The sequence below is a fragment of the Arachis stenosperma genome, chromosome 3 (genome assembly GCF_014773155.1).
Source record: "Arachis stenosperma cultivar V10309 chromosome 3, arast.V10309.gnm1.PFL2, whole genome shotgun sequence".
In the NCBI taxonomy this organism is placed as follows: domain Eukaryota; kingdom Viridiplantae; phylum Streptophyta; class Magnoliopsida; order Fabales; family Fabaceae; genus Arachis; species Arachis stenosperma.
Window position 1 is genome coordinate 46444737 of NC_080379.1, and position 17944 is coordinate 46462680.

A 17944-nucleotide genomic window follows, 5' to 3' on the forward strand; every position below is an offset into this window, starting at 1 on the left:
AAACAACTAATAGTTGTTAATCACAATCAATCTCCGGCAACGGCGCCAAAAACTTGGTGTGGAATTTTATAACCCTCAAACTAACCGGCAAGTGCACCGGGTCGTACCAAGTAATACCTTACGTGAGTAAGGGTCGATCCCACGAGGATTGATGGATCAAGCAACAATAATTGATTGATTGGCTTAGTTAGGCAAACAGAAAAGAGTGTTTGGATATTCAAAAGGTTTAAGTTCGAATTCAGAATATCAAAAGGATAGACAAATAAATAAGTTGGGAATAAAATATTGAGAAAGTAGTTAAGACTTCAGAGTTATCTATTTTTCCGGATTTACTTTTCTTACTAACTATTTTAATTATGTAGGATTTAATTTATGGCAAACTATATGTGACTAGACCCTAATTCCTTAGACCTTTATAGTCTCCTCTAAAATTCATTAACTGCCAATTCCTTGGTCAATTAATTCCAATTAGAAGCTACATGATCAAATTCCAGTTTATATGCCACAAAAACTCTAATTACCCAAAAATAAAAGGATTATATGTCATGTATCCCGTTAAATCCAGATAATTAAAATTTAGGAGAATATGTTTTCAAGCTGTTGTTCAAGTAAAGAGCTTTTCCAAGTTTTACAAGAACTCAAATAGAAAGAGGGTCATACTTCCGTTCCACCCAAATTCATAAAATAAAGAACGAAAACAATTCTTAAATTATAAATCCATACATGAATTAAAATAGAAAAAGCAATAAAATCAATCCATACAAATAGACAGAGCTCCTAACCTTAACAATGGAAGATTAGTTGCTCATGGAATGTGAGATGTAAATTTGTATAGAATTCCCTAATGGAATCCCCCTAATGTAATCTACCTAATAGAAGAGAAGTCTCCCCTTTTTATAACTAATCCTAATTAATTTAAAATCTAATATTTTAAATTAAGATAATATCTTTTCCTATTTTAAAATCAAATTTGAATTTAAATCAGAATTAACTAACTACTCCGCGTCTTGTAACGTGGGGACAACTTAGCTTCATTGGATCCGCGCCTAACTTGGGTGCTAAAATGGGGCCCAGAAATCACCCCAGCAGTTTCTACATTTTCTGCACGTGGCGCATGTCACGCGTACACGTCAGTCACGCGTACGCGTCGATGGTATTTTCCGCAAGTCACGCGGACGCGTCAGTCATGCGTCCGCGTCGCTGTGCAATTCTTCAATTCACGCGTACGCGTCAGTCACGGGCACGCGTCGTCATGGAAAGCTCCAAATCACGCGTACGCGTCAGTCACGCGTATGCGTCGCTCATCGCTGCTATCTCCTTTAAATCTTGAGCTGCAGAAACTCCATCAAATTCAGTCGAATGCTACCTAAAATAAACAATATTGCACAAAACTCAAAATAGCATCCATAGTGGCTAAAACATAATTAATTCTTAATTAAACTCAACAAATTAGATGCAAATTCACTACGAAAAGATAAAAAAAGATGCTCACGCATCAGTTACACGGCTGCCCCATGCTCTAATTTCCACCTCCCAGAGCACTCAACTGCCCAGCACTACATCCTGTTGATCGGCTTCCTCCTTCAGCTACGATTGAACAGTCCACCGCCAATAACAACTAACCAACCAGCGCCGCACTCTCGTCCGCACAGAACGAAGCCGGTTGACTCCTTCAGAATGGCAGAATCGCAAGAAGAACGTGTTTCAAGTGAGGATCCTCCTTTATGCACTTCACCTAGCCGAAATTTATTAATGGAGGTCGATATAGTGGAACTGCTAGATTGTGTAGCCTCTGACGTTTCAGAAAATTTATCATACGAACAAGAAAACTTAGCCGACGATGTCGCAGGCCATGGTCACAAGTCGAACAAGGTGAGCAATTAGGATCCTCAATTTCTGCCATGGATGTTTATTGTGCGTTTAGTTTTTATGTTTAGTCACAATGTAAATGAGTACTTTAATTGTATGGTTATTGAAACATGCAATTGTAAGCAATCAGTTGAGATGCAAATAAATTTATGTTTGTTTTATATTTAATGGTATCATTACATGCATTGAGGATTAGCTAAAATTAATTAACCATTGCATGCTTATATGATTACATCCAGGAGCACATTTTTTCGTACGTGTTTTTGTATATGAATCTATACTCTCTTCATTTTAAATGGCATCTTTATTTGCTAATCATCCTATTTTGAACTTACGTGCTTATATGGCTGATGGGATAGCATAATTTAATTTTTTGGTATACATATATGAATGCATTTTTATCTATGGTGTCCGTATATTATCCCTACGTGATGATCAAGCAAGTATTTAAAATAGATAACCATATGGTGATTCAGTGGCTGAATTTGTTTACTGAATTAAAGTGAATACTACTTGTATTTGCAACATGCTAACCATGAAATGCTTATATTAGTGTTTTAATCATGTAATGGTATGTTAATATGCTCACTGCATATTTTTTTTAGTTATATGCTGATATGCTTCCTGCCTTGTATTTGGTTATTTTTCATGCTTATATTAGTGTTTTAATCATGTAATGGTATGTATATATGCTCACTGCATATTTTTTAGTTATATGCTCGTATGCTTCCTGCCTTTTATTTTAATATTTTTCATGCTTATGGGAATATGTAGTTAATGAATGATGTGCTTATATTCTTCTTGCATATGTACAGGAAAAGAATTTTGTAGCTGGAGTGAAAAAAGAAGCCACTAAAGGGTGAGTAAGGCCCTTAACTATTAGCCAAAATGGAACAAATAATTCCTAATGATTTTCATTGAATGAGAAAAAAAAACAAATAAATGATGAAAATTAATTAAATAATACATGAAATGAAAAAAAAAATCTCTTTGCTTGTTTTGTAGCTATTGATGCGTTTTTGGTGATTATTTTAGAGATTTTATTGAAATGAGTTTTGATCAGGATCTTCCTCGTTTTGGTTACTCTGTTTGTTTGGAAATTTTAGGCCACGCAGTTGTCAGATGTTACAGATGTTGGAAGTGAAGAGATGGAGCTTGTTGATGAGGTATTGGAGTCTAGCTTACTTTTGTGTACTCATAATGTTCATGTTTGATTTGATAACTAATGGTAATTAATTTTTAGTTCGAATTAATATAAAATATAGTTACCAGATCATGGTTGCCTACAAGAAGACGAGATACCAAGAGTTGGAATGCGTTTTGCTCAGTTACAGATGGCTCATGACTTTTATGTGACCTATACAAAGAAAGCTGGATTTGCAACTAAGATAAGGACGACAACATTTGATAAGATCACAAAGGCTCCCATTAACCAAGCTATACACTGTAATCGCGACGGGATCTGCGAGTCTCGTGTTAAAGCACCAATGCGGAAGAATACGATTTCAGCTGCTGGGTGCAAGCCAAGGATATATGTAAAATTTGATAAAGACGTGCAAGACTGGATTTTGCTTAAGGTTGACTTGACGCACTCTCACCCCTGTTCACCGAAAGAGGCAGTGCACTACCTTGAGTATAGGCAGCTGACCATGCATGCGAAGTGCGTGATCGAGGATAATGATGAGGCTGAGATTCGACCAAACAAGACATTCCTTGCTTTGTCAAATGAGACTGGTGGCCCCTCTAACTTGGGATTCTCAGAGAAGGATTTAAGAGATTATATAACAGCAAGGCTTCGAACTAGCAACGTGAATGCGAATTTCAGGGAGATGATGAGCTACTTCAGGAGAATGAAGGACATCAATCCGAACTTCTTTTACGCGGTGGAGTTGGATGATGTATGTAAATTTAAGAGTGCAGTATGGGTCGATGCAAGGTGTAGGGCATCGTATAAATACTATGGAGACGTCGTGTCAGTTGATAACACTTACAGAAGGAATAGGTACGTAGTAGTTAAGTTGGTGTTTTTTCCTTTTCTTGATAAAACACTATTCGATCATCATTGGCATTTCTTACATCTGGTTAGTTTTTTTGGTAGGCATGGATTACCGTTTGTGTCGTTCGTTGGGGTCAACCACCATGGTAGGTCGACTCTCCTCGGTTGTGCTTTGTTAGGGAATGAGAAAATCGCAAGTTATGAGTGGGCTTTTAGCCAATGGGTCAACTGCATGGGAACTGCTCCACAGTGTATCATAACCGATCAATGTCGATCCATGCACCGTGCGATCAAAAATACTTTACCTGACACACGCCACAGGTGGTGCATCTGGCATATTAAGAATAAGTTACCTTCCAAGCTTGGGGGTTACCGTCGGTATGGAGCATTGTATGTTGACCTAAATAACATTGTGTGGAACTCTCGGACTGAGGAGTCATTTGAAGATAACTGGGCTGATTTTATAGATGAGTACAACTTACATAACAACACATGGCTATCAGGTTTGTTACTGTACGATTACTTCACACGCTTTTATTGCAATTGTTTGGCATCTGAATGTTTAGTATATGCGTAATTTTTTATGACAATTATATGGATGTTCATTATAGTATACATTTGGATGTTTAATATATCAATGATTGTGGATGGTCATTTCTCAGGTGTAGTAATATGTTTGGTGTAAGCTTTCTATCTTTAATTTGGGATTATTTATTCCTTGTAGATCTGTATAATGACCGACGTATGTGGATCCCAATATACTTCAAGGGTGAATTTTGAGCAGCAATGTGGAGTATGCAAAGAAGTGAGAGCATGCACGCATTCTACGGTGGATACTTACATAGTAAAACTAGCTTGGTTCAATTTGTTCACGAATATGACAATGTTCTTGGAGTCAAGGAGCAGAGGGAACTGAAAGATGATGCTGCAAACTCGAGGGGGGTTATACCTTGTGCAACCAGCTCGCCTATGGAGAAACAGTTTCAGCAAGAGTATACCACGAGCATTTTTAGGGATGTTCAAATTGAGTTTGTGAAGAAGGCTAACTGCAGAGTTTCTGCAGTTGATGAACAGGGTCCATTGGTCTGCGTGACGGTGAAAGAGGAGAAACTAGTCAATGATACTATTCTATGCGTTCCGTACGATGTTCACTTTGACCATTCCACACAGGAGCTTCGTTGTGAGTGCAATCTTTTTGAGAGTTCAGGTGTGTTGTGCTCTCACTGCCTTGAAGTTTTTCATTCATATAAAGTGTACAAAGTACCTTCATGTTATGTTCTCCCTCGATGGAGCAAGAAGATAAAGCGCAAACATACGTATGTCAAAAGTAGCCATGATATCAGTCGGTCGGATGAGAGTCATGTTGCATTCAGGGGACTGTGTGCACACTTCTATAATGTTGCTCAAGAGTTCGTCGGTGACGATGAAGAAACAGCATTGCTGTATGTTGCTTTGGAAGAAACAATGGCCAAATTGGCTGCGTATCGTGCCAAAAAGAGGTCCGAGAGCGTGTCAAAGACCCAGACGAACATTGGCTCACGGAGTTCGAACGATGTCAGTATTGATGACATCCAAGGTCCATCGAAGGTCACCACAAAGGGGAGGCCAAAGAGTAAGAGGCTCGGCGCTGCCCTTGAGAAGTCCTTCAAGAATTCAAGGCGGAGAAAACAAAAGAATTCATCCCCGGTAGATGTTTGGCTTAATCTCAACTTTGTATGTTTATTTGGTATATTACTATTCTAGAACATAACTTTTGGACTTTTTTCTTCTTTTTTTGGGCAGGTGGTTCGTCCACACGCATTTCAAGATACACACCATGGTTCTGTTGTTGGCCTAAATGTCCCCGAACAAGCCGGTAGTTTCATGTCTTTGTTAAGCTCCTTCAACAAAAAGTAGGATTAGTTGGACAAGTTTGTGATAGTGTATATTTTCTCATCTCTGTGTTTAAGGATTATTGTTAGTTTCAAGGTTCTAAGGCAGCTGTTGCAAAAGGTCCACATGTTATTAATTGCAAGAACCATTTTTTTGAGTGTTAAATCGAACCATTTTACTATTTTTTTCTGTAGACTTAATGCATAACGTGTATATTTGATGGTTATTCTATAATTTACGTTGTAGTTTAATTAAGTTGTTCCAGATTTCTACATGCTTTACAGTATAGTTTTTCGGTACGTAGCTGTTCGTCATAGACATTGTTTTAACGTATTTTTTAATGAACTAAAGTGGATGTTCATTTCTATAGGTGTTCAGATGTTCATTTCTACTATAAACAAGGATGGTTAGCCGTTAGCATTCGTGTGTTTTGATTTTGACCTTGTTAGACTGGATGTTCATTATAGTAAGATATAAGATGTTCAGTTTAGCTATATTGGTGGATGGTTAGTGGTCACTTGTTTCAATATGTACAATTATGACAATTTTACAAAAAAAAAAAACTTGATAAAGCCAGGATTCTAACATCTAAAAAGACATGGATAATTTTTAGGTAACATAACTAATAAATCATTGTACTGTAGGAAAAAAAATATGTCATTGAATCAAGTCTTTCTAATGTGACAATAACAAATCCTTAAGCATGTCAGCAGTAAGTAAACTCAGTATAATCTGGTAGTTCAATTCATTGTAACTAATACTAAGTAAGCAACTTCTTCCTCCCTCTGCATATTGCCCCCGTCGGTAATCCTTCCGCACGTTCAATCAATGACCGTGTGCTAGGTGCAGTGTATGGTAAACTAACGTCCTTCTTCTTGTTCCGTGGTGCATTGCGATAAACAGGTTTAACCTTGTTTTCCAATAACGAGATAAGCTGGTGTATCGATGCATTCTGCGGGCCACAGATAATGTCTAGCATCAATTCCATCCTGTCTGATCTGAGTGAATCCTGTGGGTAGATTTATCAATTGGTTTAGTATTAAGAACCGTTACAGTGATATTTTTACAAGATCAATAATGACATTTGCGCAAATGTTTAATTAACAAACCTCATCCCATTCACAAAGTTGACGTTCTTTGGTCCAACTTTCCATCAACTTAATGACACACATGCCACAGTCAAAGCTATAAGATAATAAAACGCTATTGCAATTAGGTTGAGAAAAATCAAGTTACATGGTACGACACATTTTGAATTGAAATCTAAAAAGCCTCAAATTTGGGTTATAATTTCATCTCACTTGTTCGGTTGCTTTGGAACCCTCGTGTACGAACGAGCTGGGCCATGCGTAGTCTGAACGAATGCAGGAATAGAAATGCTTGCCATATCCTCACATAGTCTCCCCTTAAAATCATGGAACGAACATACGCTAGCAAAATTATATCGACTTGAACTGTGCGGGTGTATTTTGTTTAAAAGAATGATGGTATCTTACCACATATGCATCGAGCTTTATTCGTTTATCATCTTCTGGTCTATAATGCAAACTGTCGAGAATAAGTAAGCGCTTCGCAACCACATCAAATGCATATACCCACCAATGGCCCCTCCAATAATAAGGAATTAACCACTGCACCAAGTAGCAAATATGAAGAAATTTTTCATGTGAGGAAAAAAACAAAACAAAACAAAAACTATTGATCTCATTCGACCATTCAAGAACCTGAACATTCTCAAATCATGTGACAACCTATTTCCAACAGGTATTTAAATACAAAACAGCAACTCACCCATTTTCTCTTTGCTGCTACTACTTTGTCAAAGAACCTAGTATCATCACCAAAGCTTGGACTAAGACCATCATAAATTGGTGCCATATCGTTCATAAATCTTTCTAGACTATCATTTTTTATGACTGATTCCTGCAGACCCACACATAGTAAGAATCCTAATAAAAAGCTTTTTTCACATAGTAATAAGAATGTAATTACCAATATGCCTAGACACACGCAATAGAACTCTCGCTTGAACCTAGATGATTCAGTGTCGTTGAAAGTATAGCACATCCATTGAATTACCTACACAGAGTATTAAGCAAGTGTAATTCAAACACCGATATAAGTATAGGGAATTAAAACGCATGCTTAAGTTCATATACGTACACAGCTGTTTACCCAACTGCGTGGTTTCAAGGTCCAGAAGTCCTTCCTTTGTAATACCATGTAGTCCCGCCCTTCATAGGAAGCTAAATCTTGATTTTCATCCAACGACGGGTTAACTATCCATGTTCTGATTTGTTTCTCCTTAGTCTCCCCCAACTTTATTTCTCTTAGTCTTGGATGAATTGAATGTATTGGGAACGGGGTTAGAGTCTTTTCAAGCTGAGTTAAACCGAGTGAAAAGCTCGGTCTACCTGGACTCGGTGTATGATAGGGTGATTTTATTGGAAACACCGTTTGCAGGGGTTGCATGATTATGGCTTTGGTTTGGTGCCCATGTTCAACATTATTGAGTACTTGCTCAAATTCAGGACACTGAACGATAGAGATGTCAAATTCGCTGCAAACGAATGGGACAAGAATTTAGCTAAAAGAACATGTCATGCCTAGCTAGACGGCTAATCACATGACATGGGTGTGAAAAAAAAAAGAAAAACATACAGCAAGGTAATCAATAACCCACACCGGTCAAAATCATAGTCACTGAGCTGTACAGGTGCTGCTGGCGGTGTGTGTGGAGATCCATTTTTTAGGCCAGTTTTTCCTTCTTGATGACTTTCACGATTGCCGTTGAACACTGGATCTTCTTGTCTTGTATCATGTGGCGGAGGGTGTGACAAACCCCGTTTTGACGGTTTATCTTGTATTGATTTTAGGGGATTTTATAACCTTTTACCCACATTTATCCATTGAAATAGCATGGTTTTATAACTTCTCCTTTAATTGTGCTTAAGAGTGAAAACATGCTTTTTAGGTCTTAAAGTAGCTAAATCTAATTCTCCTTGATTCCATTAGATGCCTTGATATGTTTATTAAGTGATTTAAGGTTTAGGAGGCAAAGATTGGATCAAGGGAATGAAGAAAGAAGCATGAAAAGTTGGAGAACTCATGAAGAAATGAAAGAACCGGAAAGCTGTCAAGCCGACCTCTTCGCACTTAAACGACCATAACTTGAGCTACAGAGGTCCAAATGATGCGGTTCTAGTTGGGTTAGAAAGCTAACATCCGGGGCTTCGAAACGATATAAGATTTGCCATAGTTGCATCGCGCATAGAGGCGCGCACGCGCACGGTACGCGGACGCGCCGATGGTGGCACATGACCCACTTAATGCAACACGTGGCCAGCGATTTTAGAAGCCTTGTGGGCCCAATCCAACTCATTTCTGATGCTATTTAACCCAAGGATTGAAGAGGGAAACACATGTTAGTTACCATTAGCTTAGTTTTAGGAGTTAGAGTTAGTTTTAGAGAGAGAAGCTCTCACTTCTCTCTAGGATTAGGAATTAGGGTTAGATTAGGATCTCATCATTCTAGGTTTAATTCAAGTCTCCTTCTACTTCTACCTTCAAGTGGTGATTGCTACACTTTGGTTCTTCTTCCTATCCCTATCCTCTTGTTGTAATTTCTCTTATTTTGTTTCTAGGTTTTGTAATTGAGATATCCTTGTTCTTTTGTTTTCTTTTAATAATGCAATTTGAGATAATTCATGTGATTGTGATGTCGTTGATTGTTGTTTTGTTAATTCTTTGTAATTGTTGGTTGTTGATTCCTTTTATTCTTACAAATAAAAATGCTTTCTTTCATTACCCTCCAAGTGTTTGATGAAATGCTTGAGAGGATGTTAGAGTAGGATTTTATGTTCTTGGCTTGAGAAGGTAACTTAGGATTTCTTGAGTCACTAGTGTCCAATTGATTGCTAGTTGATAGCCATTAACTCTAGCCTTCATTAATCCAATTAGTGGAAAGCTAGGACTTATGGACTAGGATTGATATAACTCACTTGACTTTCCTTTGTTAATTGATTCAAGGATGACTAAGTGGGATTAATCCTTGCAACTACCATACTTGTGGCTAGTGACAATGATGAAGACCCTTGACAATCAAATCTTGCCAAGACCATTTTGTTAATAAAGTTTTCTTACCATTTACTATTCATGTTTCTCATCTAAAACCCCAAAATAACTCACAACCAATAACAAGACACTTTATTGTAGTCCTAGGGAGAACGACCCGAGGTTCAATACTTCGGTTTATAAATTTAGGGGTTTGTACTAGTGACAAACAACTTTTTGTACGAAAGGATTATTGTTTGGTTTAGAAACTATACTTTACAACGAGAATTCATTAGTGAAATTCTAAACCGTCAAAAATCCGCTCGTCAGGGTGCTGTTGGAATAACCGTATCCTTCTAGCAAGCAGCACGTGGTCATCATCATCAGATTCCGAGACTACCAATGGCACAGCAGTGCTTCCTGAGACACTTTCTCTTGGAATTTCTTTTTTGGTGCCGCGTTTAGATCGGCTCCTACTGAGAATAAACTCTCTCCTCGAACCAGTCTTGGATTGCTGTGATGTAAATTCATGCATATCGTCATTTAAATTAACAAACAAACAAAACCTTACTAAAGTGAACAACCAAATCGTACTAAAGTGTACACCAAAAAATATAACAAAGTGAACATCCAATTCAAATTATCACATGAGCTATCCTACAGAAAGCAGACCACCTTATCCGTCTCCTTATTTCTTGGCTGAGATTTAGTCTTGCCTTGGGTAGATGGAAATTGGTCAGTGTCCTTGCAGGGCCTTTTACACCCTCCTTTCTCGTTAACTGTTTTACTTGAAGATTGCTTCTTATGTCTTTTCTCTTTCATTGAATTGTTGACTAGGTAACCCTGTGTTCAACATGGGACAACAAATACATGGAAAAATCTAATGTGAACTTTCAGGTATTTGGAAAACATAACAAACTCACAATCGTTCAAAAAAATTAACCATCTATGGCCACACTATATTTTACATCCAAAACCCAACTACAGTGAACATCATCAATTACAACCACACTAATCATTACTAAAATCTATTTTCACACAATGAATCAACTAGGTAGCCCCATCAAGCAATTCTTTCATACATAAAAAGTCATCCAAATAAATTAATCATAAGTTATCTATCCAGTTCAAATTAGATCCTAATTTGAGCATCCTAAATCCTCCTGTTTAAGTAACAAACTCAACTCAAATAAAACCTTAATAAAAATAAGACACAACTGTATTCAAACAAGCTTTCAACATAAAAACATGTAAATATCATACACGGTCATTAAATTTAGCTCTCCTAACCGTTCTTTTAGAAACTTCATATATCAAAACAAGCCATACAGCCACATAATGAAGTTACTTTACAATTTTGTAATCACAAATTCTATGATAACGATCAACTATCATATCACATAAATAAGGATCAAATTAATTGAGCTAACAAGCTTTCATAAGGACAGCAAATCACCTTTTCTGCCTTCCTATAGCTTGGATGAGGTGAAGTCTTCCCTTTGGTAGACGGTGATTCGTCAGTGTCGTTGCGGGGCCTTATACACCTCCCCCCTCGTTAACAGCTTTACTCGAACATTGTTTCTTCTGCTTTCTCTTGTTCCTTGCATTTTTGACTATGCAACCGTGTGTGTTCAACATTTGGTCAAAAAAAGATTCCAAAACTTCAACGTGAACCGCCAATTGCATTTTCTGTTCAACTAGATTTTATAAAATGCATTAGTAGAGATTGAACCTGTGAGATGACGTAGTCGGCCTTCTTATCAAGCTCATTAGTGGTCCACTCAACAATTCAGGGTTCGGGTACTCGACATGCATGCAACGGACCATGTTTCAAGCGCTGAAAGTACAAAACCTATAGAGAAATAACTTAAATTTTAGGAATTACACCTACGGTCATACATTGGCTTCAAATTAAAGTAATTTATTGCATTACCAGCAACACAAACATGCACCCGCCGCATGTTTCCCTGTTCTCATCTTGGAATTTCTTTATCGCATCCCGCAGCCACTTTAATATGTGATAAGGCCAATGAAACCTTCTAGGGTTCGACACATCTAATATCGGAGGGAGGTGCCACGGAGAAATAGTTTGCTGGCTTGTGGGATTCAGAAACATCTTCAAAACAACCATGATAAAGTATCTTCTAAACCTCATCCTCTGTTGCTCAGTCTCCATTGGACAAGCAAATACAAACTCACGGAATTGGCTTGTTGTTTTCTTCTGAAACTCCCCCTTAATTGCCAGATGCAATGGATTTTTCTTCTGCAATTCTGGGATTGATTCGCCTGCGAGGAATCGAACAGTTTCCCACAATCAGTAAGTGTCAACAATGGAGAAAGTGAACCACTCAGAGAAATTTTTTCATCCTACATAACTAACACTAACCATGAGAAGGTATGCCAAATACACTGTCAATAAGTTCGGCACTAATGCGAATGTCCCCTGCATCCACCATGAGCGTGTTTGTGTCAACCTCATAAGCCCTGGCTAGTTAGAGCATGATGCTTTGTTTCACATGCCATTGTGGTACGCGGCGGAGAAAACCGAATCCTATGGCCTCAATCTCATCCAACTTAGCTCGCTCATGATGTCGTTCCAGGTGGGTAAATAAGTTATTGATGTAGCAAGGTGAGCACCGGGTCTCTACTAGTTTCTGTTGAGCAAAACCAAAAAAGATCAGGATAACGTTATGGAAAAAAATATGTTGCTTTAGTGATGTAATTTGTTCGATACCTTTTTACCCATCTGAGTTTCAGTTTAGCCGGTATACAGATTGATTCGTTCGGGCAGCGTGGTAATTTGCTAATGCAATAGTCTCCCTGAAACCTTTCAATGTTAAATCTTACAGAAGCAGCAGATGACCTCCAGCCAAATGACATAAATAAAATCATGATATTACTTACCAATTGATGTAACCTAATTTATTTGAGTTATATGGCACGAGAATATTACACTGATGCATCAAGGTAGATACAAAAATATTGGCATCAAGGATTATAGTCTTGTATTAATATCGTCTATGTTATGGAAGATAAACAAATATCAAAGCTAAAAACTTCCCATTAGTAACCATCTATAATTAGGATGGAAAACTAATTCATGAACACATATATCAGTAAATACACAATATAACTGACCATCCACACACTTAACTAACAATCAAAATAACTATGGGTCATGTCTATCAATCACACCCACCATCGAATTTCCTATCACAAGGGCTACCCAAACAGCTTTCAAATATCACTAACAAATGAAGACCAGGAGCACATCCGTCAACTACAAGCATACCAATCATCAAGGAAAAATTCTTTCACACAATGCATCAACTAGATAGCTCCAGATATTGTTTTTTTCCTTCACAAGAAGGCATGCCAATAAATGATTCACAAAAAAGCAATTCACTTCAGGCGACTCCCACATGAGCATATAGAATTAGAATTTCTTTTTTCAACAATCCATAATCATATAAAAACCAAAAGACAAAATAAGCTTGTACATTATAAACTGTTGAATGAATAATAAACAAGACCTTTAGAAATTATAAGATGCACCAAAGACACATTTATGGTTTTGTTCCTATTCCTAGCACAAGATTCAGCGACGGCAGTTAATTGTTCATCAATAGGTTGGAACCAAGATGATAGATACATGTTTCCAACGCAATGTAAAAAGGCCTTCAACCAACCCAACAAATACAAACACATAGACAAAGGACACTGTGATATCAAGTTGTATAAAGCAACATGCATGGTGTGAAAATTAGTATATAAGGAAAACTAAGCAACGGGGACTCACCTAATAGTAGGTTAGCACGCTTGAATTGTTGAAAGCCTAAAGTTGAGATAGTGTGGTTGTTTTACCGCTTCCTGAGGCACACAAAAAAATTAATATTGTCTATTTATCCAGCTCATGTACCCGGAAGCAGGATTTAAATAGATTAAAGAAAAAAGACAAGCTTGTTTTGCACAAAACAGCATGATACAAAGAGGCATCACAAAGCCACCAACACATTGCTTTGTCCATATAGCAGATATTACCTTGTTAGAGCCTACTAACTGCAATTTTTTCGTTTATGTTTAAAAATCAGGGGGTCCAGGCTTGAGAATAAAATTATTTTATTGTTATTACAAAGCAATCTCATAAAGAGCGGGTAATTATTTTGTTGCAGTGTCAAGACAAACATATTTGGTATCAAAAAATGTCCAATCTATGGCAAAATTTCAAGACTAAACATCCAATATCATACTAAAGTAACCATCCGTGACAATATCAACAAAGAGTCAACAATGGTCAAGCAAGAAAATGTCAAACTAGATGCACATGGTCCACACAGATACAAACAAAAAAATGAAAAAAATTAATTTAAACTGATATAAAATCAAAACGAACAAAGTTTTTCGACACTTTCCCGCGCTAAAGTTAAATCATCATGGATTACAATAACGTAAATGAACTACCTAGCCCACAATCTCCGGGATGCTACCATCGCACCCAAAGCTTTCTCATCATGGTTAATCACTTATATAATCAACAATATCTATCTCTCACACAACATGCAACAACGATAACCGTTCTAAAAAGGAACAACTACAGATACTTACATTAGATGGTTAGGATCTTCAGCTGATGATGTTACATGTTTTCCTTGTGACGAGCACGCGGCTGGTTTCCTTAGATTGGATGGCCGGCTGATTGGCGATGGCGTTGCCCACGCGAGTAAAAGTGCTCAGGTGCTCCTTTCCGGGGTGAGCGCTCCTCTGCCTTCAGCTCTGATCGGAGGCACAGCGCGGAGAGACTCTGGGTCGGTGACGGCGGGATGTTCAGAGGCGGAGCATGGACTTCCTCGGGCGGTCACGGCGTGGTGTATTGGACGGCCTCCGGCGGTCACGGCGTGGTGTTCTCGACGGCCACAGTGGGTGCAGTTCCGTTACCTGTTCGCCTAGCGAGGTTGGCGTTTACGGAGCTGAGGGGTCTGCCTGGTCAAACGGTGCTAATGGGTCTACCTGGTTCTCTTTAACAATTGCAAGGGTTTGGGATAAGAAGTGAAAGGGCCTAAATCTACTGTATTAGGATTTTAGGGAAAAAAATGTAATTACTTAAAATTTAGTGGTGTGGTTAACTAACCATCTAAAATAGATTAGGGTTATTAATGGGTTAATTTATCCTGTTAAACTAAATTGGGCCTTCTAAACGGTCCATTGTAGCCATTGTACACATATTTTATTGTCTCCCTAGCGTTACCCATAAATTTAACATAAACCAATTTATTAGGTGGCGCAGAGTCTATGTAAATCATTATAAGTTAAACCGATTAATCTTTAAGGTGACGTTATATATTTCGTTTTTATTCACTCCGATTTATCATTTAAATTTCTCCACTCTAACTTCTTTGAGAGAATCCAGTGAGGAGCAGAGACAATATGACAAGAATTTAGCGATAATCTGGTAGAATCCGACAAGTGAAGTATTGGCAATAGAAAATAGGGATCAAAAGGATCGTCTCTGTCGAATGGATAGTGTTGCTCATGTTGTTGGATGTGTACACAAACAAGTCAATGTTTAAAATTTATATTGAAATTATATTAGAGTAAAATTTAATTAGTAAGTGTTAGTTTTAGAATAATTATGATTGTGTTGATGTTAATATAGATAAGACTAGGTAGAATAGGATTTATGGTGTATGTTATATAAAGCTATTGGTTGGGATAGATTTGTTACAGATAAGGGTGAATTTGTCTTATAGTAGTTTAGAGTTACTATAGATAAGGTATACTTTGAATTAGAATTTGTAATTAAATTAGTATTTACCGTATTAGATTAGTTAATAAATTTAATAGTTGAATGAAATAATTTTTCATGGTTTAAATGTTTGTTTTAATTAGTTACATATGGTATATTCATTGTGAAAAAATTATTGTGTGATTTATCCAACATTAAGAGGTAGCAGGGAATGCTTCTTCACGATCACGTCATTCTCTATTTGTAGGTTGCGGGGATGTACTACCTTGCTAAGTTCAACGACCATTAGTTTAAGCTTGATAAGTCTTTAATTAGTGCAATCATTGAGTGATGGCATCTTAAGATACTTACGTTCTATATGTTGTTTGGTGACTACACTATAACTCTGTAGGATGTAAACTAATAACTCGAGCTTCCAATTGATGGTGAACATGTTAGTAGGTGGTTTACAGATTTTGAGCAGCACATTTCTGGTGGAAAACTGATAAACCCATATTTCATGGTTTATCTTGTGCTCAATTGAGTAGTTTTTATCAACTCTTTACCCACTTATTCATACTATTTGCATGGTTTTACATTTGCCTTCCTAATTATGTGCTTTGATTGAAAACATGTTTCTTTGGACTTATATTTGCTTATTATTAATCCTCTCTTTTTACCATTAGATGCCTTGATATGTGTGTTAAGTGTTTTCAGATATTTTAAGGCAGGAATGGCTTGGAGGATGAGAAGGAAGCATGCAAAAGTGGAAGGAATACAATAAGTTGGAGAAATTGCTAAAGCTGTCCAATCTGACCTCTTGACACTCAAACGGCTATAACTTTAGCTACAGAGGTCCAAATGACGCGGTTCCAGTTGCGTTGGAAAGCTAACGTCCGGGGCTTCGATTTGATATATAATTTGCTATAGCTGCCCCGACGCCAGGCAACACGAACGCGTGAGTCACGCGGACGCGTGACCTGGCAGGAACGCAACCCGCGCGGACGTGTGAGCCATGCGGCCGCATCACTTTTCCGCGACCTGTACGGACCAGAAAGCGCTGGAAGTGACTTCTGGGCTGCTTTTGACCCAGTTTTCAGCTCAGAACACACAGATTAGAGGCTATAAAGTGGGGGAATGCATGTATTCATAATTATGGACTCATAATTCACTTTTTACAGTTTTAGATGTAGTTTTTAGTGAGAGATGTTCTCTCCTCTCTCTTAGGATTAGGATTTAGGACTTCTCTTAGTTTTAGGAGTGACTCTCAATCCCAGGTTCTTTATTTTTATTTATTTTTCCAATTAAATTTATGAACTCTTTCATGTTATGATTTTCTTTGAATTAATATTATTTGAGATATTTCAGTTATTATTGCTTTCTTTTAATTACATGATTATTGCTTCCCATCTGAAGGCATTTTTATTCCAGCAGTTTCAATTTTCTTTCCTTTTGGCTTTGGTTAAATAATTGGTGACTCTAGAATTATCAAACTCATTGTTGATTGAAAATTGGAATTCAACCACTTAACTTACCTTCATAGTTAGAGGTTAACAAAGTGGGAGAAAAATCCAATTCTCATCACAATTGATAAGGATAACTAGGAAAGGACCTCCAGTTCTTATACCTTGCCAAAGGTTTATTTTACAGCTATTATTATTTTATTTTACTTGTCATATAATATATTCCCACCTTATTTCCAAAACTCCAATTTTACCTTTTTCATAGCCAATAATAAGAACATACCTCCCTGCAATTCCTTGAGAAGACGACCCGAGGTTTAAATACTCGGTTATCAATTTTAAAGGGGTTTGTTACTTGTGACAACCAAAACGTTTGTACGAAGGGATTTCTGTCGGTTTAGAGACTATATCTACAACGCGATTATTTTTATAAAATTCTTTACTGGCAAAAATCCCATCGTCCAAATGGCGCCGTTGTCGGGGAATTGCAAACGTGTACCTTATTATTGGTTATTGTAAAAATTTTTCAAAAAAAATAAATAAATATTTATCTTTTTTAAAATCTTATCTTTTTCAAAATATTTTCTTTTTGTTGATTTTTATTTTTATTTTGTCTCACTACTATGAACTCTCACCCCTTTGGCTATGAGTCTGGTTACAATTATGTTGCAGGAAGAGGAAACTATAATGAGAACAGGCATTGGTGGACGAAATTGTGATCCTTATGTTCTTTATACTTTGATGATGTTTACTCTTAGGGCACTGTTTATTTTCTTTATTGGAATTCACAACTCCGTTCAACTAACCAGCAAGTGTACTGGGTCGTCCAAGTAATAAACCTTACGTGAGTAAGGGTCGAATCCACAGAGATTGTTGGTATGAAACAAGCTATGGTCACCTTATAGATCTCAGTCAGGCGAATTAAACATTATTTATGGGTTCGAGGATAGGAATAATAAAATAGAAAAT

General features: G+C 37.3%; 2 protein-coding genes across 2 annotated transcripts; both read left to right on the forward strand.

Moving 5' to 3' along the window:
* Positions 1-1677: 1677 nt before the first annotated feature.
* Positions 1678-4550, forward strand: LOC130966039 (protein FAR1-RELATED SEQUENCE 5-like). The gene is made up of 5 exons (XM_057890795.1): positions 1678-1872; positions 2976-3035; positions 3135-3871; positions 3968-4368; positions 4477-4550. The coding sequence occupies exons 1-5, from the start codon at positions 1678-1680 to the stop codon at positions 4548-4550; spliced, it is 1467 nt and encodes a 488-aa protein (XP_057746778.1).
* Positions 4551-4651: 101 nt separating this feature from the next.
* On the forward strand, positions 4652-5761 carry LOC130966040 (protein FAR-RED ELONGATED HYPOCOTYL 3-like). Its single transcript, XM_057890796.1, has 2 exons — positions 4652-5578; positions 5648-5761. Exons 1-2 carry the CDS (start codon positions 4652-4654, stop codon positions 5759-5761), a joined length of 1041 nt encoding a protein of 346 aa, XP_057746779.1.
* Positions 5762-17944: the final 12183 nt, after the last annotated feature.

Coding starts and splice junctions, on each gene's coding strand:
- LOC130966039 (XM_057890795.1), top strand. CDS start 1,678: ATGGCAGAATCGCAAGAAGAACGTGTTTCAAGTGAGGATCCTCCTTTA. Junction 3,872..3,967: donor AACACTTACAGAAGGAATAG/GTACGTAGTAGT, acceptor TTTTTTTGGTAG/GCATGGATTACCGTTTGTGT. Junction 4,369..4,476: donor TAACAACACATGGCTATCAG/GTTTGTTACTGT, acceptor TGTTCATTATAG/TATACATTTGGATGTTTAAT.
- LOC130966040 (XM_057890796.1), top strand. CDS start 4,652: ATGTGGAGTATGCAAAGAAGTGAGAGCATGCACGCATTCTACGGTGGA. Junction 5,579..5,647: donor TTTGGCTTAATCTCAACTTT/GTATGTTTATTT, acceptor TTTTTTGGGCAG/GTGGTTCGTCCACACGCATT.